This window comes from Heptranchias perlo, chromosome 42, assembly GCF_035084215.1.
Source record: "Heptranchias perlo isolate sHepPer1 chromosome 42, sHepPer1.hap1, whole genome shotgun sequence".
Taxonomy (NCBI): domain Eukaryota; kingdom Metazoa; phylum Chordata; class Chondrichthyes; order Hexanchiformes; family Hexanchidae; genus Heptranchias; species Heptranchias perlo.
In genome coordinates, this window is record NC_090366.1 from 11,444,536 (window position 1) to 11,469,904 (window position 25,369).

At 49.6% G+C, this 25,369-nt stretch overlaps 1 protein-coding gene and 1 long non-coding RNA gene across 6 annotated transcripts in view; one reads left to right on the top strand and one right to left on the bottom strand.

The window, feature by feature from the left end:
• LOC137306196 (uncharacterized) overlaps positions 1–21,402 on the bottom strand; it is a 109,546-nt gene extending 88,144 nt beyond the window's left edge. The window contains exon 1 of the long non-coding RNA XR_010958837.1: positions 21,281–21,402. This is a non-coding gene — a long non-coding RNA (uncharacterized lncRNA). The remainder of the gene's footprint in view (positions 1–21,280) is intronic.
• Positions 1,808–25,369, top strand: part of LOC137306194 (interferon-induced protein 44-like) — a 105,083-nt gene continuing 81,521 nt past the window's right edge. For 2 of the 5 annotated variants that reach the window (XM_067975284.1, XM_067975285.1), the window contains exons 1-6: positions 1,808–2,037; positions 2,126–2,171; positions 2,284–2,485; positions 7,092–7,220; positions 9,094–9,256; positions 9,350–9,447. In XM_067975284.1, coding sequence (XP_067831385.1) covers positions 2,028–2,037; positions 2,126–2,171; positions 2,284–2,485; positions 7,092–7,220; positions 9,094–9,256; positions 9,350–9,447 — 648 coding nt within the window. In that variant the 5' untranslated portion in view covers positions 1,808–2,027. Of the gene's footprint in view, positions 2,038–2,125; positions 2,172–2,283; positions 2,486–7,091; positions 7,221–9,093; positions 9,257–9,349; positions 9,448–13,569; positions 15,234–25,369 lie in introns of those variants that run through there. The other 3 variants (XM_067975283.1, XM_067975287.1, XM_067975286.1) reach the window with 3 other exon arrangements.

Genomic DNA, 25,369 nt, shown 5'->3' on the forward strand with positions numbered 1-25,369 from the left:
CCATCGCTCTCCACCTCAGTCGTCTATTTTGATGATGGGGAGATTCACTGGAGTGATGTCGGACAAGGTGATTCCTTTGCAGTCCTTGTGCTCTGCAACATTGTTTATATTGGGACCAATGTGTTTACAGCCTATTTTGTCAGCCGTGGCTCAGTGATAACAATCTCCCCTCTAACTCAGAAGGTCGTGGGTTCGAGCCCCACTCCAGACACTTGAGCCCCATAATCCAGGCTGACACTTCCCAGTGCAGTACTGAGGGAGTGCTGCACTGTTGGAGGTGCCATTAAAGCGAGGCCCTGCCTGCCCTCTCAGGTGGAGGTAAAAGATCCCATGGCACTATTTCAAAGAACTCCCCTGCTCTTCTTTGAATAGTGCCCTGGGATCTTTTATGCCCACATGAAAGGGCAGACATCCATTGAATGTCTCATCTGAAAGATTGCACCTCTGACAGTGCAGCACTGAAGTGTCAGCCCGGATTATGTGTTTTTAGTCCTGGAGTGGGACTTGAACCCACAACCTCCTGACTCAGAGTCAAGAGTACTGCCCATTGAGGCAAGGCTGACACTTACAAGGTTGAGACGAAGCTTTTGTTTTGAAGTCTGTAGATTGTAGGAGGAAGGGGAGACTGAGAGAGATAAGGAGTTCCACAGTTCTGAGGTCAGGAAAGAATGAGTTAGAGTAAGAGGCAGTGCAGTGAGCCCTAATTTAAGCAGTTGTAAGGAAGAGGAAGAGCTTGTAAGATGTACATTTAGAACTTAGTAAGAACATGAGAGGGACACGAGGAGAAATGGCCTCAGTAGTAGCAGTAAAATACAGACAATCAAAGCTGTGAGGGAGACAGAGGAGAGAAGCATCAGGTATCACATGAGCCTTTTCCTGTACCCTATCCAAATCTTGCTAGAAGAGGCTTCTCCACTTCCAGAAGCAGTATTCCAGTCTTGGGTGGACGTGCCTGTTCTAAAGAAAGATTTATTGAGGTTTCAGCCCAGGTTTGGGAGGGAATCTGAACTTCTTGGGAGACCCCTGCTGCCATGGAAAGACATGGATATTCCATTTGGAATCTGAGGAAGTGGGAAGTCTTAGAACATCAACTGAAGAAGAACTAAAAGTGAACTCGCGACTTGATTGGACTCGCGAGAGATTCATGAAGAAACTGTGCTGTCCAAGAATTGAAAGCAACCCAGTTTTCACTGCCCCCAAGGGACAAGCAGAAGATCAAGGAAACTGAACTCATCCCATTGGATTGTGAGATGAATGAAGGTAGGGTATAACCACGAGTGAAGATTGGATTATGACGGGAGAAGGAACAGAATGGAAGAGAGAACACTCGACACAGGAATCCATTTCCACCATTTCTCGGGTGCAAATGATAAAGTATGTTGGATGACCTAGTCCGATCATTTCCATGCCCTTTTGAATATGTTTGCCTATGGTTCAGTCGGTTTTACTCTCAGCTCGAGAGTCAGGGGTCCTGGAAGTGGTAGGGGAGAGTGGGGAGCTGAAGAACCCACTCCCCAATAATTTTCCCACCCCTGCCCACTGTGTGCCCAACTCCAGTGGAACATCCCAGTCCTTTTATTTAACTTTAGGAGCGGAGGGGGGATTTGATGCAAAAGTGAAGGCTTTTTTTTTTAGGAGTTAATGTTTGAAACCTGGATAAAGATGCCGGATCATAGAATCATAGAATAATACAGCACGGAAGGAAGCCATTCGACCCATCATGCCTGTGCAGGCTCTTTGAAAGAGTCCCATTCCCCTGCAAATTTTTCCCGTCAATGAGCAAGACACACCAGCCTGCCTCAAGATGAGAAACATTGGATAGATCCTGAGAGATAATAATGACGTTAATGTACACACACAAAAATTGCTTTCCTGCCTCTCTTTGCTCAATTGCGTTATTTTTGTTCAGCGACCAAACCCAACAGAAAGCGGAAGCATGAAACAGACCAGGGGATTTCCAAAACCCGGATGCAATTTGTTTCTTTTCCGCAAGTTATTGGGTTTGGAATTCTACTGAGAATCCAGATATGGGATCTAGTAAGCTTGCAACTTTACGTTGTAACTGTAAGCCCACTCTTGTATCTAAAACAAATATATAATTTAATGCAGTTAATTTTCATTTCAGGTTTTTCAAAGGAGAGCGCCGTTCACCGCCCAACTTTCGACGATCGGTAAGTTGCCTTTGATCAGGATGCGTGTTTCTAGTCCAGACACTCCGATACGTAAATGATTACTTTTTTACCTTCATTTCTAACTCTTTCCTCCCTTCCTGTTCTTTGGCAGTTCCCTCGAAACTCTGAGGCGCTACCTGTGCGACTACAACCCTCCCAAAGGATGTGTGGACCGTATAAATATCTTGCTCTACGGCTTGGTGGGAGCTGGTAAATCGGCCACCATTAATACATTCCTTTCAGCTCTGGATCAACATGGAACAACTACAAACTGTGTACCGACTGGGGATGATCCCAGCTCTCTCTCACCACAGGTACCGTCTCCAATCTTTTTTTTTCTTTTTTTTTAAGCGTCACCAACAACTCTCACTTAATAAATCTGCCCCCTGCATCTTACTATATATATATATATTATATATATTTAAAATCCAGCACGCACTCTAAGTGAGCTTTCCAGCAAAAATGAAATGCTGTTTTTTAATGTAGTAATCAGTCTAAATATTTGAACAATTTTTTTTTTAAAAGCCAGTTTGATCGACACTCTTACGGGAGCCTCGTAACAAATCTTTGCCGTCAATCTCGCCCACTCTAACATATGCCCTGTCATGGTCATTTTCTAATTATGTTTCTAACGATGCAATTGCCTTGTAATCCTACCTTCCATGCCAGCTGCTCAAACAGTCACTCCATCACGCTAGTAAGTTGGCTGCCGAAACAGATCAGAATAGTTAAAGCGGCATCCCGTCCCTACATCTGTCATTTTCCTGAGAGCATTCTATTACAGGCGACCGGTGGCAGCCTGAAAGTCTATTTGAATTTTTTTTTTCCAAATTACCAAATTAGGCCCCCCTTTTATAAGGGTGTGGGGTGTGCTTAAGAACTAAAACCCAAAGAAACCAAAACCAAGTGTTCAAATTAAAACTTTATTATCCTCGTCCAGGATGCATTCCAGCCCCTGCGGTGCCCACCGGTCGCGGAAAGCCTCGAGCGCACCGGCAGACACCGCGTGCTCCATCTCCAGGGCCACTCGGGCGCGGAGCAACCCGCGAAAGAGAGGCAGACAGGCCGAGCGACCGCCCCCCCCACGGACCGCGAGCATCCTGGACCTGTGGATAGCCACCTTGGACAGGCCCAGGAGCAGGCCCACGAGGACGTCCACCGACCTGCCCGCCCCCCTCCTCACCGGGCGGCCAAAGATCAGGAGCGTGGGACTGAAATGCAGCCAGAACATTAGGAGCAGCCCCTCCAAATAATGGAACAGGGGCTGCAGTCTCGCACACCCAGTGTACATATGGAACACGGACTCCTCCAGGCCGCAGAAATCACAAGCGGCCTGGGTGTCCGTGAAATGGCGTAACCGCCGGTTGCACGCGACTGCTCCGTGCACCACCCTCCACCCCAGATCCCCAAAGTAACACGGGAGGACCCCTGTATAGAGAGCCTCCCACTGGGGACCCCCGTCTCCACCGGACAGCAGGATGGCACGCCAGGGCGTGTCCGGGCGAGAGACGAGGGCGAGGAAGTGGATGGTGTGCAGGAGCAGCCCGTACAGGAAATCCCTCCGCGCGGTGTGAAGCGGCACGGAGGGAATTTCCGAGAGACGGCTCAAGTTGTGAGGCGCGGCCCTCCGAGGGAGGTTCCGGGGTTTGGCGCCGAGGAGGAATTCCGTCCGAACGGGGGTCAGGTCGGATGGGATGGCTCCGCATGCTTGAGGCGCCTCCACACCCCGAGTGGAGTCAGGGCCGAGCGCCGATTTCAACGCCTGGATGGCGGCGGCCGCGTCCCCGGCACGCCACGAGGACATGCGAGCGGCGAGCGCCCACGGCTTGAGCCAACCCGACCCTCCGCCATCCAGGACGTGCCTTCTCCAATCTCTTTGTCGGGATGTGGGCGTAGCTGTTATTTATTGCCCATCCCCTAATTGCCCTGAGAAGGTGGTGGTGGGCCGCCTTGAACCGCTGGTTTGATACAACTGAGGGGCTGCTAGGCCACTTCACAGGGCAGTTAAGAGCCAACCAGCTTGGTGTGGGGAACTGAGTCACGTATAGGCCCACACAGGGTAAGGCAGGTTTCCTTCCCTAAAGGCCATGAGTGAATCTGTTGGGTTTTTATAACAATTTTATGTCACTTTTACTGCTTTTCCAGATTTTTTAAACTGAATTCAAATTTTCAAACTGCCACGGTGGTATTTGAACTTGTGTTCTCTGGATTACGAGCTCAGTAACATACCATACCCCAGTTTGGTTACCCACAACTACAAAATCTTATTTTCTCATTTTCATTTTCTTTTTTTAATCTTTTATGTTAAATAAGCGCGCCTATTTTTGAGTGACCACATCGGGCGTTTCTCACTTTTACCTCTGAGTCAGAAGGTCGTGGGTTCGAGCCCCACTCCAGAGACTTGAGCCCATAATCCAGGCCAACACTCCCAGTGCAGTACTGAGGGAGTGCTGCACTGTCGGAGGTGCTGTCTTTTTAAACCAAGGCCCCGTCTGCCCTCTCAGGTGGACGCAGAAGATCCAACAGCCACTATTCAAAGAAGTACAGGGGAGCTCACCCCAGTGTCGTTTTTTTATTCGTTCATGGGATGTGGGCGTCGCTGGCGAGGCCGGCATTTATTGCCCATCCCTAATTGCCCTTGAGAAGGCGGTGGTGAGCCGCCTTCTTGAACCAATGCAGTCCGTGTGGTGAAGGTTCTCCCAGTGATGTTAGGTAGGGAGTTCCAGGATTTTGACCCAGCGACGATGATGGAACGATGATATATTTCCAAGTCGGGATGGTGTGTGACTTGGAGGGGAACGTGCAGGTGATGTTGTTCCCATGTGCCTGCTGCTCTTGTCCTTCTAGGTGGTAGAGGTCACGGGTTTGAGAGGTGCTGTCGAAGAAGCCTTGGCAAGTTGCTGCAGTTCATCCTTTGGATGGTACACACTGCAGCAACAGTGCGCCGGTGGTGAAGGGAGTGAATGTTTAGGGTGGTGGATGGGGTGCCAATCAAGCGGGCGGCTTTGTCCTGGATGGTGTCGAGCTTGTTGAGTGTTGTTGGAGCTGCACTCATCCAGGCAAGTGGAGAGTATTCCATCACACTCCTGACTTGTGCCTTGCAGATGGTGGAAAGGCTTTGGGGAGTCAGGTGAGTCACTCGCCGCAGAATACCCAGCCTCCGATCTGCTCTTGTAGCCACAGTATTTATATGGCTGGTCCAATTAAGTTTCTAGTCAATGAGGTTGTCGTATGAGGAGAGATTGAGTAAAATGGGCCTATATTCTCTGGAGTTTAGAAGAATGAGAGGTGATCTAATTGAAATGTATAAAATTCTTTGAGGGCTTGACAGGGTAGATGCTGAGTGGTTGTTTCCCCTGGCTGGAGAGTCTAGAACTAGGGGGCATAGTCTCAGGATAAGGGATCGGCCATTTAGGACAGAGATGAGGAGGAATTTCTTCACTCAGAGGGTTGAGAATCTTTGGAATTCTCTACCCCAGAGGGATGCTCAGTCGTTGAGTATATTCAAGGCTGAGATCGATAGATTTTTGGACTCTAAGGGAATCAAGGGATATGGGGATCGGGCAGGAAAGTGCAGTTGAGGTCGAAGATCAGCCATGATCTTACTGAACGGCGGAGCAGGCTCGAGGGGCGGTATGGCCTACTCCTGCTCCTATTTCTTATATTTTTATATCTGAAATATTTTGAGACTTAATAAAGGCACAGTATCAATGCAAAACTCCTTTTCACCCCTTACTTACCTGAGTGCCAATACTCTATCTCATCCTATTTGCCTTATCATGGAGTGACCAGTTGCTGTTCGAGTCAACATTTAGAATTGTCATTTTAAATAGGAGCATCTTTAAAGCATCAGTAAGCAAAACGCATATTGATTAGCATTAGCTGGTTACTGTAGCAACTAAAAAATGGAGCAAGGCAGTGCATCCAGACTAGGGCAGGAAAAGGCAGCAGCATTTGGTGTGAGACAGGCAGAGAGATACAGCAGCAACAGGACTGGCACAGACACAGAAATGCTGCAGCACCAGGAATCAGCCCTGTGCTTGAATCCATCCTGTGCCCATTGTAGTGACAATGAGATTTTGTGCATTGAGGTCAAGGGTTCCTGGTTGTGCAAGATGAACTATATGTGAAATATGCCCAATATATAATACTTTTTAAATACATTTTCCTTTAAGAAAAACATGCATATATTTTGTGACAACATTGTGCAGTTTCTCACACAATACCTAAAGGAATACATTGGGATAGTCGGTATGGCATGGTCACGTTGGGAACAGCATGCAGTATGAGCTCAGGATAATTTGATGACAGTTTGTGGGGTTTAGTTGGATAATTCAATAATAACTTTAAAAAGGGAATTGGATGTATACTTGAAGTGGGAAAATTTGCAGGGCGATGGGGACAAAACAGGGGAGTGGGACTAATTGGATATTTCTTTAAAAGAGCTGGCAAAGGCATGATGGGCCGAATGGCCACCTTCTGTGCTGCATCATTCTATGATTCTAAGTCCCACTACAAAGACTTGAGCACATAATCTAGGCTGATACTCCCAGTGCAGTACTGAAGGAGTGCAGCATTGTCGAAGATGCCACCTTTTGGATGAGGTGTTAAACTGAGGCCCCGTTTGTCCTCTCAGGTGGATGTAAAAAGTCCCATGGCACTATTTATAGAAGAGCAGGGGAGCTCTCTGATATCCTGGCCAATATTTATCCCTCAATGAACATCACTTAAAAAAAGATAATCCGGTCATGATCACATTGCTGTTTGTGGGATCTTGCTGTGCACAAATTGGCTATCACGTTTCTTACATTACAACAGTGACTACACCTCAAAAATACTTCATTAGCTTTAAAGCGCTTTGGGACATCCTGAGGTCATGAAAGGCACTATGTAAATGCACGTCTTTTTATTATTTAACAGCTCAAGGCCTACAAGTTAAACTCGTTACAATTTTGGGATCTGTCCGGTTGGAATGTACTAGGAGATGCAGATCAGAAAACAAAAGTCTTAACGATGATCCTGGAAGGAAGGGTGCCATCAGGAACCAATGTGAGTTTCCTCAACTATTTTACACTTTTAAGATGTACTGATTTAAAGAGTCTCATTAAACTCGGAAAACACCTTTGGAGTGAAAAAGGAGCAGTATTTACAGGAAAAAGCTTCTCGACATGTCAGGCATTGTTCGGTGACTAGCACTCTCGCCTGAGTCAGAAAGTTGTGGGCTCAAGCCCCACTCCAGAGACGTAAGCACATAATCTCAGGCCAACAATCCCACTACCAGTACTGAGGGAATGCTGCACTGTCGGAGGTGCTGCCTTTTGGATGAGATGTTAAACCAAGGCCCTGTCTGCTCTTTCAGATTCAATGGCACTATTCGAAGAAGAGCAGGGGAGTTCCCCCCAGTGTCCCAGCCAATATTTATTCCTCAAATAACACCTAAAACAGATTATCTAGTCATGATCTCATTGCTGTTTGTAGGATTTTGCTGTGCGCAAATTGGCTGCCATGCTTCCTACATTACAACAGTAACTACACTTCAAAAATATTTCATTGGCTGTGAAGTGCTTTAGGATGTCCTGAGGTCGTGAAAGGCAAAGTCTTTCTTTAAATGCAGGTCTTTCTTTCTCCTTCCCTTCCCCTCCCCTCCCTCGCTTCACTCTGAATGGAAGTAGGCTCAGTGCTGTGGAAGGGCAGAGGGATTTGGGGGTTACAAGTTCACGGGGCTGGCGATAGGGCGGGAAAAGTGGAGTTAAGGTAGATCAGCCATGATCTTATTGAATGGCAGAGCAGGTTCAAGGGAAGTCCAAGAATAACCCACAGGGACAGAGTAACCGGGAAACAGAGAGAAAAGTCCAAGAGTATGGCCTACTCCTGCTCCTATTTCTTATGTTCTTAAAGGCAGAAACTAATGGAATTCTAGATTTTATCAGAAGAAATATAGAATATAAAAGCCAAAAGGTAACGATAAGCCGATATAAAAGCTTAAGACCTCAGTTACAATAGTGTGAGCTGTAATGGGCTCCACACTATAGACTCGATGCAGATTCCCTTGGATCTACCTGGCATGAGGAAATACAAAGATTTGAAAGATGAGGCAGGGTAGATAGAAGCAGACTGTTTCCAGTAGTTATGGGGTCAAGAATAAGGGACGTTTGCTAAAAGATTAAATGTAAGTGCTTTAAAGCCAATTAAATACAATGAAGTGTAGAAAACACGGCAGCCAATTTGTGCACAGCCAGATCCCACAAACAGCAATGAGATAAATCACCCAATAATCTGTTTTAGTGAAGGATAGATATTGGCCAGGACACCGGGGAGAACTCCCCTGCTCTTCTTCAAAATAGTGCCATGGGATCTTTTATGTCCACCTGAGAGGGCAGGCGGGGCCTTGGATTAACATCTCATCCGAAACCCTGAGCAAAAGCTTAAAGTAAGAGAGTAACCGAGAAACACAGAAAAAAGGTCCAAGAATAACAGACAGGGACAGAGGAACCGACAAACATGGAGAAAAGTCCAAGAGCAACACACAGGAACAGAGTAACTGGGAAACAGAGAGAAAAGTCCATGAATAGCACAGATAGACAGAGAAACAGAAACAGAGGAAAGTTCAAAAGCAAGGACAGAGTAACCAAGAATTAAATGCAGAGAAAGGAAATGAAACAGAAACATACAGAAACCAAGAGAGCAACTGACATAGCTGGAGTTTGACAGTGAGAGAGGGAGATCCTTACTGATATTTAACACCCAAGACTGAGCTAGAGGCCCATCTAGATCTCTGTAGGATTCGTGAATGAGATGAATGGGCCTTGTCTGATTAGGATTGGGAACCCCTCCAGTAAGCATTAACCTTAGTGCTGAGCAAATGTAAACATTTGTGCTGTTGGTAATTTCAGTATAACCAATTCACTTTCCTCTAATTTAGTTGCAGCATTTCAGTACCGATTTGCATAATGCTAAGTATTTAGTTGATCCGAAAAATGTAATTCATGGAGTCGCATTCATTTTTAACATCAACACCATGGACAACATGAGTAAGGAATTGATGGAGCAGTTTACGGATCTACAAACTATTGTAGCACAGAAATGTAAGTCTCTGTTTTTCTTTCTGCCAATGTAACCTTTGTCGCCATTCAGTTTTATGTTTAACATTCATATTTTTATCAAGTGCCTCTTTTCAGACGTTTACAGGATCGTGATTGGGACCAAATTTGACCTATTAGGGATATCAGAGAAAAACCATTATTGCATTTATGAATACAAGCGACTACAAGAGAAGGTAACGAGAGTGTTTTAATTTGTAGAATTAGGTGCATTGATATTAATTTTTTTTTAAAATAAAATTCGATCTCGGGATGGCGGCATCGCTGGCAAGGCCGACATTTATTCCCCATCCCCTAGATGCCCCTTGAGAAGGTGGTAGTGAGCCGCCGCCTTGAACCGCTGCAGTCCGTGTGGTAAAGGTTCTCCCACAGTGCTGTTAGGTCAGTGAGTTCCAGGATCGTGACCCAGCGATGATGAAGGAATATCAGTAATAATGGATTTTTTGATTCTCACTGGAGAATTACAGTTTTTAAATGTGACAATTTTTGTCTCGTGAATGTTGGCTGTTTTCAGTCATTGTACATGTGGGATTAAAAACCAGGTTCAATCACTGAAAATGGACCAGCTTGGTTTGATACAGTAAGCCCCAAAGTATAGACATTGGCCTGGGCTTTCTGTCCCTCCCCAGTTGATTGGGTGTGTTATCTCCAGGGAGGGGGGCAGGACTGAAGGGCCACTAAAATGCACTCCCAGCCCCCAGCTGATTTTCTGATCTCAGGGGGTGGGGGTATCATTAAATACAGGAGGCTGGGTTTAGCTGTGAGGCCTGTCACAGTGAGGTAATGCAGGCAGCCAAAGAAACATACATGGCCTTCTCAAGGGTGTCAACCTTGGCTCAGTGGGTAGCACTCCTGCCTCAGTCAGAAGGTTGTGGGTACAAGCGCCACTCCAGAGACTTGAGCTTAAAATCTAGGCCGACACTCCCGGTGCCAGTACTGAGGGAGTGCTGCACTGTCAGATGAGATGTTAAACCTAATGCCCTCTCAGGTGTCCTGGCCAACATTTATCCCTCAATGAACACCTAAAAGCAGATTATCGGGTGATTTATTTCATTGCTGTTTGTGGGAGCTTGCTGATTTTGTATAGACTTGTCTTTGTATAACGCCTTTCACAACCTCAGAACATCCCAAAGTGCTTCACAGCCAATGAAGTGTATTCACTGTTGTAATATAGGAAACGTGGCAGCCATTTGTGCACAGCAAGGTCCCACAGATATGAGATTAAAAAAATAATCTGATCATTTAAGTGAATGTTGGTTCAGATTTGTGATGTATCATAGTAGGTACAGCACAGGTGGTGGGCAATTCGGCCCATCGTGCCTGTGCCAGCTCTTTGAAAGAGCTATCCAATTAGTCCCAATCCCCTGCTCTTTCCCCATAGCCTGTTGTAATTTTTTTTCCTTTCAAGTATTTATCCAACTTTTGAATGTTACGATTGAATCTGCTTCCACCACCCTTTCAGGCAGCACATTCCAGATCATAACAACTTGCTGTATAAACATTTCCTCATGTCCTCTCTGGTTCTTTTGCCGATCACCTTAAATCTGTGTCCTCCGGTTACCGACCCTTCTACCACTGGGAAACAGTTCCTCCTTATTTACTCTATCAAACCCTTCATGGTTTTGAATACCTCTATCAAATCTCCTCTTAACCTTCTCTGCTCTAAGAACAGCCCCAGCTTCTCCAGTCTCTCCACATAACTAAAGTCCCTCATCCCTGGTACCATTCTAGTAAATCCCTTCTGCACCCTCTCTAAGGCCTTGACATCCTTCCTAAAGTGTGGTGCCCAGAATTGAACACAATACTCCAGCTGCAGCCTAACCAGTCTTTTATAAAATTTTAGCATAACTTCCTTGCTTTTGTACTCTATGCCTCTATTAACAAAGCCCAGGATCCCATGTTTTTTTAACAGCCGTCTCAACTTGTCCTGCCATCATCAAAGATTTGTGTACGTTCACCCCCAGATCTCTCTGTTCCTGCACCCCCTTTAAAATTGTACCATTTAGTTTATATTGCTTCTCCTCATTCTTCCTACCAAAATGTATCACTTCACACTTCTCTGTGTTAAATTTCATCTGCCATGTGCCTGTCCATTTAACCAGTCTGCTCAAGTCCTCCCAAAGTCTTTTACTATCCTCCACATTGTTTACTACATTTCCGAGTTTTGTGTCATCTGCAAACTTTGAAATTTTCCCCTCTATACCCAAGTCCAGGTCGTTAATATATATCAAAAAGAGCAGTGGTCCTAATATTGACCCCTGGGGAACTCCACAGTATACTTCCCTCCGTTCACCACTACTCTCTGCTTTCTGTCCCATAGACAATTTTATATCCACGCTGCCACTGTCCCTTAAAACCCATGGGTTTTAATTTTGCCAACAGGTCTATTTGGTAGTTTATCAAATGCCTTTTGAAAGTCCATATACACAACATCAATCCTCTCCGTTACTTCATCAAAGAACTGAATCAAGTTAGTCAAACACGATGTTCCTTTAACAAATCCGTGCTGATTTTCATTTATTAGCCCGCACTTTTCCAAGTGCCAATTAATTTTGTCCAGGATTATTGTCTCTAAAAGTTTCCCCACCACTGACGTTAGACTGATTGGCCTGTAATTGTCAGGTTTATCCCTCTCCCCTTTTTTGAACAGGGGTGTAACATTAGCAGTCCTTGAGCACCGCCCCCATATCTAAGGAGGTTTGGAAGATTGTGGCCAGAGCCTCCGCAATTTCCACCTTACTTCCCTCAGCAACCTAGGATGCATCCCATCTGGACCTGGTGACTTTTCTACTTTGAGTACTGCCAATTCCTCTTTATCTATTTTTATCCTATCCAATATCACTGCTGCGATGGCAGCATCCTCTTCTCTAATGAAGACTGATGCGAGGAAATAATTTAGTGCCTCAGCCATACCCTCTGCCTCCACAAGAAGATCTCCTTTTTTGTCCCTAAACGGTCCCACCCTTCCTCTGACTACCCTTTTACTATTTACGTTTATAAAAGACTTTTGGGTTCCCTTTTATGTTAGCCACTAATCTATTCTCACACTCTCTCTTTGTCCCTTTTATTTCCTTTTTTTAGATCTCCTCTGTACTTTCTGTATTCAGCTTGGTTCTCTACTGTATTATGAACTTTACATTTGTCATAAGCCTCCTTTGTCTGTTTCATTTTAACCTCTGCATCTTTCGTCATCCAGGGAGCTCTAGCTTTGGATGCCCTTCCTTTCCCCCTTGTGGGAATGTGTCTACTCTGTACACGAACCTTCTCCTCCTTAAAGGCCTCCCCTTGTTCAATTACTGTTTCCCCTATCAATTTTTGATTCCAGTCCACCCGAGCAAGATCCCTTGGAATTTGCCCTCCTCCGCTTAACCATTTTCATATTTGATCGTTCCTTGTCCTTTTCCATAACTATTCTAAACCTAATGCTATTATGATCACTGTTCCCCAAATGCTCCCCCATTGAAACATGCTCCACTTGCCCTACTTCATTTCCCAGAATTAGATCCAGTATTGCTTCCTTCCTCATTGAGCTGGAAATATACTGTTCAAGAAAGTTCTCATGTACACATTTCAGGAATTCCCTCCCCTCTTTATCCTTTACACTGTTACTATCCCAGACTATATCGGGATAATTGAAGTCCCCCATTACCACTATTCTATAGTTCTTGCATCTTTCTGTAATTTGCCTACAGATTTGCTCCTCTAGCTCCTTCCCGCTATATGGTGGCCTACAGTATACATCCAGTAATGTAATAGCTTCTCTATTGTTCCTTAATTCTAACCAAATAGATTCTGTCTTTGACCCCTCAACAACATCATCCCTTTTCAGTGCTATAATAGTTTCTTTGATCAATACTGCCACCCGCGCCCCACCGCCTTTGTTTCCTTCCCTATCTTTCCTGAATACCTTGTAGTCAGGAATATTAACTAGCCAATCCTCCCCTTCTTTGAGCCAGGGCTTTGTTATTGCCACTATATCATAGTCCCATGTGGCAACTTGAGTCTACAGCTCACCAACCTTATTTACCACGCTACATGCATTTACACACATGCACTCCAAACCCATCTAAGACTGCATCGCATTTGCCCCCTGTCTGATCCCTCCTATTTATGAACTATTCTTTACTCTAGGTCTATTTGTCCCTCCCAGTCCTCTGTGCACCTTGTTTCTCCTCTCTAACGTTTCATCCTGGTGCCCACCCTCCTACCAAATTAGTTTAAACCCTGTAGAATATATAATCACCTTGACTAGTTTATAATTACTTTCTAAAAACCTGTCTCTCTCCTTTTTCTCTTAGTTTGTAAAGTTGTCACAAAGTACGGGGATGGAGAAGCGCATAATGTTTACCATTTCGAATCAGTGGAATGGCAATTACATAGAACAGACGAAATGCATTCTCGCTTTGTACATACTGGAAAATATGGTCAGAAACATAGACAAATACTTCAAAGTGACACAATAATGGGCAAACCTAACTGTATAACCTTAACTGTGTAACAAATCCTATTTCTGTCTCGTGTCTACTCACTCTTGAGAAGGTGGTGGTTGTGGTTGTCTTTAGTTCACTTTAAAAGTCCCAACCTGAAAATCCATTATCCTCTAATTTGTGTTTTAAAAGTAGACAGTCAGTTTAGGGGTGGTTGGTACGTGAGGGTCCGATATATTTACTCTCTGTTCTATGCACATTTACAACAGATATAGTCATAGAATCGTACAGAACAGAAGGAGGCCATTCGTCTCATCGTGCCTGTGCCAGCTCTTTGAAAGAGCTATCAACTCGTCCCACTCCCCTGCTCATTCCCCATAGTCCTGCAAATTTCTCCTTTTGAAAGTCACTATTGAATCTGCTTCCACCGCCCTTTCAGGCAGTGCATTCCAGATCTTAACAACTCGCTGTGTAAAAAAAATTCTCATCTCCACCCACTGGCCTTTTTGCAAATTGTGTCCTCTGGTTATCAACCCTCCTGCCAGTGGAAATAATTTCTCCCTAACTGCTCCATCAAAACCCCTCATAATTTTGAACACCTCTATTAAATCTCCCCTTATCCTTCTCTGCTCCAAGGAGAACAATCCCAGCTTCTCTCGTCTCTGCACACGACTGAAACCCCTCATCCCTGATATCATTCTAGCAAATCTCCTTTGCACCCTCTGCAGTGACAGAGCCTGTTAAATATTTTTGAGTGTTCTTGATCGAATGTACTTTTAGTGTTTTGTTCTCATTATCCTGTTTTGATTTGGTTTGGTTTGTCTTTTGACCCTGATTGGAACAGGGTGGGCTGGCAGTTAGTTCTGGCTGGGATATTTGTGGATAAAAAGCCTTGCTGTCGAATTAATTGGCAAACCATTTTGTTTAGCTATTAGTTTAATAGTTCCAATTAGTTCCTGAAGCACGACATTTAACTGCAGCAACAGAATGCATTCTAGGACTGTTCGTTGCAAAACAAAGCTCCAGGGTCACAACCTGTGAGATTGTTTGTTCTGTAACTTTCTCCTGATATTATGATTGTTAAATATTCACTGTTAGGAAATGGGCATCACTGGCGAGGCTGGCATTTATTGGCCATCCCTAGTCGCCCTTGAGAAGGTGGTGGTAAGCCGCCTACTTGAACCGCTGCAGTCCGTGTGGTGAAGGTGCTCCCACAGTGCTGTTAGGCAGGGAGTTCCCGGATTTTGACCCAATAACGGTGATATACCTCCAAGTCTGGATGGTATGACTTTTAGATGAGACTTTGGAGGTGATGGTATTCCCATGCGCCTGCTACCCTTTGTCCTAGATGGTGGAGGAGCTGTCGAAGATTGCTCCCAGCCCAGATGTTCCACGAGTCACGTGGGCTGTAGCTTCCAGCGTTAAAACGAGAGGCAGTTAGAAGCCTTGCTTAGTGTCTCATTGTACTGACTGCACAAAAATTATTATTCAATCTCATATATAATAAATATATTATACTTGTTTGTTTTACTCTATGCAAGTCTTTTATTTTCTTTTACTGTAGAATCTAAAATTTAATTTAATTTTAAAAATAAAGCTTGGCGTCAGCTGGACTAAAACAAAGCAAATTTACTGGAAATCTGAAAGAAAAACAGAAATTGCTGGAAACCCTCAACAGGTCTGTGGAGAGGGCGAGAGTTGACGTTTCAGGTCGATGACCTTTCATCAGAACTGGAAGATGTTAGAGATTTAACAGTTTATAAGCAAGTACAGAGCCAGGGAAATGGGGGTGGGGAGGAAAGACAGAACAAAGGGGAAGGTCTGTGATAGGGTGGAGGGCAGGAGTGATTAAATGACAAAAAGGATGATGGTACAAGGCAAAAGTAGGTGATAATGGGACAAGTAAAGAAACAAAAGATGGATCCAGAGGAGGTGTAAATGGTTACAGCAGAATAGCAGAGGTAAGGAGTCTTACAACACCAGGTTATAGTCCAACAGTTTTATTTGAAATCACAAGCTTTCGGAGGCTTCCTCTTTCGTCATTTGTCCACCCCAGTCCATCACCGGCATCTCCACATCATGAATAGCAGAGGGTGAGGGAAGCCTGGAAAATCTTGCAAAAAGGAGACGGTTCCATGGCCCAGGAACGTGGCGGAGAAAGGCAGGTAGACCCAAGGTTGCGAACCATCCCACCAGCCGTGTACCAATAGGGGATTCCCATCCCAAGCACCATCCCACAACCTCCTCCTGTCCCAGTGGCTCTAGTGCAGCCTGTCCTCCATTACCAGAAACTGGGCGGGTTAGTTAAAATCTAAAGTTGTTAAACTCAATGTTAAGTCCAGAAGGCTGTAAAGTGCTTAATGAGGTGCTGTTCCACAAGCTTGTGTTGAGCATCATTGGAATAGTGTAGGAGGCCGAGGTCAGAGTGGGAATGAGACGGAGAATTAAAGTGGTGAATGACCGGAAGCTCAGGGTCACGCTTGCGGACTGAACGGAGGTGTTCAGCAAACCGATCATCCAATCTGCGTTTGGACTCCCCAATGTAGAAGAGATCGCATTGTGAGCAGCGAATACAGTTTACTAAATTGGAAGTAGTACAAGTAAATTGCTGTTTCACCTGGAAGGGGTGTTTGGGGCCCTGGACGGTGGGAAGGGAGGAGATGAAAGGGCAGGTGTTGCATCTCCTGCGCTCGCACGGGAAGGTGCTGGAGGTAGGGGAGCAGTGGTGATGGAATTGCTGGACTATAACTTGGTGTTGTAAAATTGTTTACGATGGAAGAGTGGACCAGGGTGTCTCAGAGAGAAGGGTCCCTTTGGAATGCTGAACGGGGAGGGGAAAGTGTGTTTGGTGGTGGCATTGCGCAGGTGGAGGAAATGGTGGAGGATGATACGTTTAATGTGGAGGCTGGTGGGATGGAAGGTGAGAACAAGAGAGACCCTATCATGGTTCTGAGAGGGAGGGGTAGGGGTGAAGACAGAAATGCAGGAAATGGGACGGATACGGTCGAGGGCCCTGTCAGCTACAGTGGAGGGGAATCCTCGGTTGAGGAAAAGGGAAAACATATCGGAAGCAGTGCTGTGGAAGGTCGCATCGTCAGAACAGATGTAATGGAGAAACTGGGAGAATGGAATAGTCTTTACAGGAAGCGGAGTGGGAGGAATTGTGATCAAGGTAACTTTTTTTTTTATTCGTTCACGGGATGTGGGCGTCGCTGGCAAGGCCGGCATTTATTGCCCATCCCTAATTGCCCTCGAGAAGGTGGTGGTGAGCCGCCTTCTTGAACCGCTGCAGTCCGTGTGGTGACGGTTCTCCCACAATGCTGTTAGGAAGGGAGTTCCAGGATTTTGACCCAGCGACAATGAAGGAACGGCGATATATTTCCAAGTCGGGATGGTGTGTGACTTGGAGGGGAACGTGCAGGTGGTGTTGTTCCCATGCGCCTGCTGCCCTTGTCCTTCTAGGTGGTAGAGGTCGCGGGTTTGGGAGGTGCTGTCGAAGAAGCCTTGGCGAGTTGCTGCAGTGCATCCTGTGGATGGTGCACACTGCAGCCACAGTGCGCCGGTGGTGAAGGGAGTGAATGTTTAGGGTGGTGGGTGGGGTGCCAATCAAGCGGGCTGCTTTATCTTGGATGGTGTCGAGCTTGTTGAGTGTTGTTGGAGCTGCACTCATCCAGGCAAGTGGAGAGTATTCCATCACACTCCTGACTTGTGCCTTGTAGATGGTGGAAAGGCTTTGGGGAATCAGGAGATGAGTCACTCGCCGCAGAATACCCAGCCTCTGACCTGCTCTCGTAGCCACAGTATTTATATGGCTGGTCCAGTTAAGTTTCTGGTCAATGGTGACCCCCAGGATGTTGATGGTGGGGGATTCGGCGATGGTAATGCCGTTGAATGTCAAGGGGAGGTGGTTAGACTCTCTCTTGTTGGAGATGGTCATTGCCTGGCACTTATCTGGCGCGAATGTTACTTGCCACTTATGAGCCCAAGCCTGGATGTTGTCCAGGTCTTGCTGCATGCAGGGTCGGAATTCTTCATTATCTGAGGGGTTGCGAATGGAACTGAACACTGTGCAGTCATCAGCGAACATCCCCATTTCTGACCTTATGATGGAGGGAAGGTCATTGATGAAGCAGCTGAAGATGGTTGGGCCAAGGACACTGCCCTGAGGAACTCCTGCAGCAATGCCCTGCGGCTGAGATGACTGGCCTCCAACAACCACTACCATCTTCCTTTGTGCCAGGTATGACTCCAGCCACTGGAGAGTTTTCCCCCTGATTCCCATTGACTTCAATTTTACTAGGGCTCCTTGGTGCCACACTCGGTCAAATGCTGCCTTGATGTCAAGGGCAGTCACTCTCACCTCACCTCTGGAATTCAGCTCTTTTGTCCATGTTTGGACCAAGGCTGTAATGAGGTCTGGAGCCGAGTGGTCCTGGCGGAACCCAAACTGAGCATCGGTGAGCAGGTTATTGGTGAGTAAGTGCCGCTTGATAGCACTGTCGACGACACCTTCCATCACTTTGCTGATGATTGAGAGTAGACTGATGGGGCGGTAATTGGCCGGATTGGATTTGTCCTGCTTTTTGTGGACAGGACATACCTGGGCAATTTTCCACATTGTCGGGTAGATGCCAGTGTTGTAGCTGTACTGGAACAGCTTGGCTAGAGGCGCAGCTAGTTCTGGAGCACAAGTCTTCAGCACTACAGCTGGGATGTTGTCGGGGCCCATAGCCTTTGCTGTATCCAGTGCACTCAGCCGTTTCTTGATATCACGTGGAGTGAATCAAATTGGCCGAAGACTGGCTTCCGTGATGGTGGGGATATCGGGAAGAGGCTGAGATGGATTATCCACTCGGCACTTCTGGCTGAAGATGGTTGCAAACGCTTCAGCCTTGTCTTTTGCACTCACGTGCTGGACTCCGCCATCATTGAGAATGGGGATGTTTGCAGAGCCTCCTCCTCCAGTTAGTTGTTTAATTGTCCACCACCATTCACGACTGGATGTGGCAGGACTGCAGAGCTTTGATCTGATCCGTTGGTTGTGGAATCGCTTAGCTCTGTCTATAGCATGTTGCTTCCGCTGTTTAGCATGCATGTAGTCCTGAGTTGTAGCTTCACCAGGTTGGCACCTCATTTTTAGGTACGCCTGGTGCTGCTCCTGGCATGCTCTTCTACACTCCTCATTGAACCAGGGTTGATCCCCTGGCTTGTTGGTAATGGTAGAGTGAGAAATATGCCGGGCCATGAGGTTACAGATTGTGCTGGAATACAATTCTGCTGCTGCTGATGGCCCACAGCGCCTCATGGATGCCCAGTTTTGAGCTGCTAGATCTGTTCTGAATCTATCCCATTTAGCACGGTGGTAGTGCCACACGACACGTTGGATGGTGTCCTCAGTGCGAAGACGGGATTTCATCTCCACGCGGACTGTGCGGTGGTCACTCCTACCAATACTGTCATGGACAGATGCATTTGCGACAGGTAGATTGGTGAGGACGAGGTCAAGTAAGTTTTTCCCTCATGTTGGTTCGCTCACCACCTGCCGCAGGCCCAGTCTAGCAGCTATGTCCTTCAGGACTCGGCCAGCTCGGTCAGTTGTGGTGCTACCGAGCCACTCTTGGTGATGGACATTGAAGTCCCCCACCCAGAGTACATTTTGTGCCCTTGCTACCCTCAGTGCTTCCTCCAAGTGGTGTTCAACATGGAGGAGGACTGATTCATCAGCTGAGGGAGGATGGTAGGTGGTAATCAGCAGGAGGTTTCCTTGCCCATGTTTGACCTGATGCCATGAGATTTCATGGGGTCCAGAGTCAATGTTGAGGACTCCCAGGGCCACTCCCTCCTGACTGTATATCACTGTACCGCCACCTCTGGTGGGTCTGTCCTGCCGGTGGGACAGGACATACCCAGGGATGGTGATGGAAGAGTCTGGGACGTTGGCTGAAAGATATGATTCTGTGAGTATGGCTATGTCAGGCTGTTGCTTGACTCGTCTGTGGGACAGCTCTCCCAATTTTGGCACAAGTCCCCAGATGTTAGTAAGGAGGACCTTGCAGGGTCGACTGGGCTTGGTGTTTTACCGTTGTCGTGTCCGGTGCCTCGTGGTCCGATGCCGGGTGGTCCGTCCGGTTTTATTCTTATTATGACTTTTCGTAGCGAGATTTTACAACTGAGTGGCTTGCTAGGCCATTTCAGAGGGCAATTAAGAATCAACCACATTGCTGTGGGTCTGGAGTCACATATAGGCCAGACCGGGTAAGGGCGGCAGGCTTCCTTCCCTAAAGGACTGTGGGAGTCGGTGGGCTTGTAATAGACATTGATGGACAGTCTCTCCCCAGAAACGGAGATAGAGAAGTCGAGGAAGGGAAGAGTGGAAAGGAGCAGAGTTCCACCCCGTCTCAGTCCCACCTCTCCCCGTGCTCCGTCCTACTGTTTCCCCATCTCCCTCCCCCACTGTCTCCGCTTATGGTTGCTCACCCTAGTTGGAGGCATTCCTGGAGGTTCTGTCATGTGATGTCTGTGAATGTTAATTGCATTCACCTTATAAAGGCTGGGTCCCCTGTTGCTCAGTATCTTTGCTCGTGGTTTCGTGCTGACAGCTGTTGTGCGAGAACTTCCGGGAATCAGGAGGCTGCCCGAGAACAGGAGAAGAAGGGAAACTGATGGAGGGGGAGCGATTCACAGAGGGGAAATCAGAGGTGGGAGGAACTACAATTCCCCCAGTAACTAATGGTAACTCACTGAAATTGCACTGATAACGAATAGTAACATCCGGATTCCCCTTGTATTCAACAGTAATAACTCACTGCTCGTCTATATGTAACTGGTAGTAATAGGTGTAACGTCCTGATATCCTACCTGTAACTAGTAGTAATCCTATAACCCGCTGATATTCACCCTGTAACCACAGACAGAATCGCCCTGCACTGCACAAGATGCGATCAGGCTCCCCAGTTGATGCCACTTTTAACAGACCCGATTTCACTCCCTATCGCCTCGATATTGGTTCTGTGTGAAGGTGACAACCCTGAACTGGGAACCTCAGTCAGAGCCGATCTGTACTTGGACTTCAGACGTCAAAACCGGCCGGCACAGACCGAACTGAACCAAACCGGGAGATCGCACAAAGGGTCGTGGGCTCGGTGTTTGGGGCATTTCTCACAGGGCAAATGGTCCTAAACTCAGCTCAGCACCAACATTTCGAAACCCCTCCCCTGGCTCAGACTCAATAAAGGAGAGTTTACATAGAATGATAGAAATTACAGCACAGGAGAAGGCCATTCAGCCCCCAGAGCAGGCGCTCTCTCCTGTAACCCCATTCCCTCAGATTCTTTTATATTCCTTCCCTGCAAATATTTATCTCATTCCCTTTCAAATGATGTTCCAGTCTCTGCCTGAATAGCTACTTAGTGACACATCCCATGGTCTAACAGCCCTCAGTTCAAGAACCGTCTCTCTTCCTCCTTGGTTCTTAGACTGAGAATCCTCGGTCTGTGTCCCCTTGTTCCCCATTCTCTTCCCCCCACCCCCCCGCTCCCCCCAATGGAAACAATCTTTCACTGTTTACCCAGGTTTCACTCACCCTTTTATTGGCTGTTCCTCTCTCGATACCGCTCCCACTCACCACGTTGCTGTTACTGCTCTCGGTTCTTCTGAAAATGCTGGTGCCCAAGCACACCCCATTCCCCAGTCTCCCTCTCATCCGTGCCCGAGTCCCATTCCCCCTCTCTCTCCTCCGATCTCCAGTCCCCCCGGACCACAATTCTTGTCTCCTTCTCTCCCTGACCCCCATTTCCCCCTGACCCCCATTCCCAAGTCTCGCCATCCCTGATCCCCATTCTCCAGTCTCCCGCTCCCTGACCCCCATTTTCCCACTCCCCCCATTCTCCAGTCTCTTTCTCTCTCCATCTCCCTGACCTCATTTCCCCCTCTCCCTGACCCCCATTCCCATCTCTCTCTCTCTCCCTGACCTCCATTCCCCAATTCTCCAGTCTCTCTCCCTGACCCCCATTCCCCAGTCTCTCTCTCACTCTCTCCCTGACCCCCGTTCCCCAGTCTCTCTTTCTCTCCCTGACCCCCGTTCCCCAGTCTCTCTCTCTCCCCCCCTCCATGACCCCATTGCCGCTCTCCCTGACCCCATTCCCACCCTCCCCTGACCCCCATTCCCCAGTCTCTCCCGTCCTCCAAACCCCTCTCTCTCCCCGACCCCCATTCCCCAGTCTCTCTTTCCCCCTGACCCCCATTCCCCAGTCTCTCTTCCCCCTGACCCCCATTCCCCAGTCTCTCTTCCCCCTGACCCCCATTCCCCAGTCTCTCTTCCCCCTGACCCCCATTCCCCAGTCTCTCTTTCCCCCTGACCCCCATTCCCCAGTATCTTTCCCCCTGACCCCCATTCCCTCTCTCTCTGACCCCCATTCCCCCTCTCCCTGACCCCCATTTACCAGTCTTTCTCTCCCTGACACCCGTTCCCCACTCTCTCTCTCTCCCCCCCCTCCATGACCCCATTGCCTCTCTCCCTCCCTTCCATGACCCCATTGCCTCTCTCCCCGACCCCCATTCCCCCTCCCTCTCCCCATCCCCCGCTCTCTCCCCGACCCCCATTCCCCCCCTTCCTGTCCCCCTCCATGACCCCATTGCCTCTCCCCCTCCATGACCCCATTGCCTCTCCCCCTCCATGACCCCATTGCCTCTTCCCCTCCATGACCCCATTGCCTCTCCCCCTCCATGACCCCATTGCCTCTCCCCCTCCATGACCCCATTGCCGCTCTCCCTCACCCCATTCCCGCCCTCCCCTGACCCCCATTCCCCAGTCTCTCCCCTGACCTCCAAACCCCAGTCTCTCTCTCTCCCCGACCCCCATTCCCAGTCTCTCGCTCTCCCCGACCCCCATTCCCAGTCCCTCGCTCTCCCCGACCCCCAGTCCCTCGCTCTCTCGCCGACCCCCAGTCCCTCGCTCTCTCGCCGACCCCCAGTCCCTCGCTCTCTCGCCGACCCCCAGTCCCTCGCTCTCTCGCCGACCCCCAGTCCCTCGCTCTCTCGCCGACCCCCAGTCCCTCGCTCTCTCGCCGACCCCCAGTCCCTCGCTCTCTCGCCGACCCCCAGTCCCTCGCTCTCTCGCCGACCCCCAGTCCCTCGCTCTCTCGCCGACCCCCAGTCCCTCGCTCTCTCGCCGACCCCCAGTCCCTCGCTCTCTCGCCGACCCCCAGTCCCTCGCTCTCTCGCCGACCCCCAGTCCCTCGCTCTCTCGCCGACCCCCAGTCCCTCGCTCTCTCGCCGACCCCCAGTCCCTCGCTCTCTCGCCGACCCCCAGTCCCTCGCTCTCTCGCCGACCCCCAGTCCCTCGCTCTCTCGCCGACCCCCAGTCCCTCGCTCTCTCGCCGACCCCCAGTCCCTCGCTCTCTCGCCGACCCCCAGTCCCTCGCTCTCTCGCCGACCCCCAGTCCCTCGCTCTCTCGCCGACCCCCAGTCCCTCGCTCTCTCGCCGACCCCCAGTCCCTCGCTCTCTCGCCGACCCCCAGTCCCTCGCTCTCTCGCCGACCCCCAGTCCCTCGCTCTCTCGCCGACCCCCAGTCCCTCGCTCTCTCGCCGACCCCCAGTCCCTCGCTCTCTCGCCGACCCCCAGTCCCTCGCTCTCTCGCCGACCCCCAGTCCCTCGCTCTCTCGCCGACCCCCAGTCCCTCGCTCTCTCGCCGACCCCCAGTCCCTCGCTCTCTCGCCGACCCCCAGTCCCTCGCTCTCTCGCCGACCCCCAGTCCCTCGCTCTCTCGCCGACCCCCAGTCCCTCGCTCTCTCGCCGACCCCCAGTCCCTCGCTCTCTCGCCGACCCCCAGTCCCTCGCTCTCTCGCCGACCCCCAGTCCCTCGCTCTCTCGCCGACCCCCAGTCCCTCGCTCTCTCGCCGACCCCCAGTCCCTCGCTCTCTCGCCGACCCCCAGTCCCTCGCTCTCTCGCCGACCCCCAGTCTCTCTCGCTCTCTCGCCGACCCCCAGTCCCTCGCTCTCTCGCCGACCCCCAGTCCCTCGCTCTCTCGCCGACCCCCAGTCTCTCTCGCTCTCTCGCCGACCCCCAGTCTCTCTCGCTCTCTCTCTCGCCGACCCCCAGTCTCTCTCGCTCTCTCTCTCGCCGACCCCCAGTCTCTCTCGCTCTCTCTCTCGCCGACCCCCAGTCTCTCTCGCTCTCTCTCTCGCCGACCCCCAGTCTCTCTCGCTCTCTCTCTCGCCGACCCCCAGTCTCTCTCGCTCTCTCTCTCCCCGACCCCCATTCCCCAGTCTCTCTCGCTCTCTCTCTCTCGCCGACCCCCATTCCCCAGTCTCTCTCGCTCTCTCTCTCGCCGACCCCCATTCCCCAGTCTCTCTCGCTCTCTCTCTCGCCGACCCCCATTCCCCAGTCTCTCTCGCTCTCTCTCTCCCCGACCCCCATTCCCCAGTCTCTCTCGCTCTCTCTCTCCCCGACCCCCATTCCCCAGTCTCTCTCGCTCTCTCTCTCGCCGACCCCCATTCCCCAGTCTCTCTCGCTCTCTCTCTCGCCGACCCCCATTCCCCAGTCTCTCTCGCTCTCTCTCTCGCCGACCCCCATTCCCCAGTCTCTCTCGCTCTCTCTCTCGCCGACCCCCATTCCCCAGTCTCTCTCGCTCTCTCTCTCCCCGACCCCCATTCCCCAGTCTCTCTCGCTCTCTCTCTCCCCGACCCCCATTCCCCAGTCTCTCTCGCTCTCTCTCTCCCCGACCCCCATTCCCCAGTCTCTCTCGCTCTCTCTCTCCCCGACCCCCATTCCCCAGTCTCTCTCGCTCTCTCTCTCCCCGACCCCCATTCCCCAGTCTCTCTCGCTCTCTCTCTCCCCGACCCCCATTCCCCAGTCTCTCTCGCTCTCTCTCTCTCCCCGACCCCCATTCCCCAGTCTCTCTCTCTCTCTCTCTCTCCCCGACCCCCATTCCCCAGTCTCTCTCGCTCTCTCTCTCCCCGACCCCCATTCCCCAGTCTCTCTCGCTCTCTCTCTCCCCGACCCCCATTCCCCAGTCTCTCTCGCTCTCTCTCTCCCCGACCCCCATTCCCCAGTCTCTCTCGCTCTCTCTCTCCCCGACCCCCATTCCCCAGTCTCTCTCGCTCTCTCTCTCCCCGACCCCCATTCCCCAGTCTCTCTCGCTCTCTCTCTCCCCGACCCCCATTCCCCAGTCTCTCTCGCTCTCTCTCTCCCCGACCCCCATTCCCCAGTCTCTCTCGCTCTCTCTCTCCCCGACCCCCATTCCCCAGTCTCTCTCGCTCTCTCTCTCCCCGACCCCCATTCCCCAGTCTCTCTCGCTCTCTCTCTCCCCGACCCCCATTCCCCAGTCTCTCTCGCTCTCTCTCTCCCCGACCCCCATTCCCCAGTCTCTCTCGCTCTCTCTCTCCCCGACCCCCATTCCCCAGTCTCTCTCTCTCCGGGAACGGGCTGGAAATTGAACATGAATTTAGATTTGAGGTTCGGGTCAGATCAGCCATGATCTTAGTGAATGGCAGAGCAGGCTCGAGGGGCCGATTGGCCTACTCCTGCTCCTATTTCTTATGTTCTTATGTTCCGACCCCCATTCCCGAATCTCTCACTCCCTGACCACCATTCCCGAGTCTCTCTCTCTTTCCCTCTCACCCCCATCTCTCTCCCTCTCACCCCCATCTCTCTCCCTTGACCCCCAACGC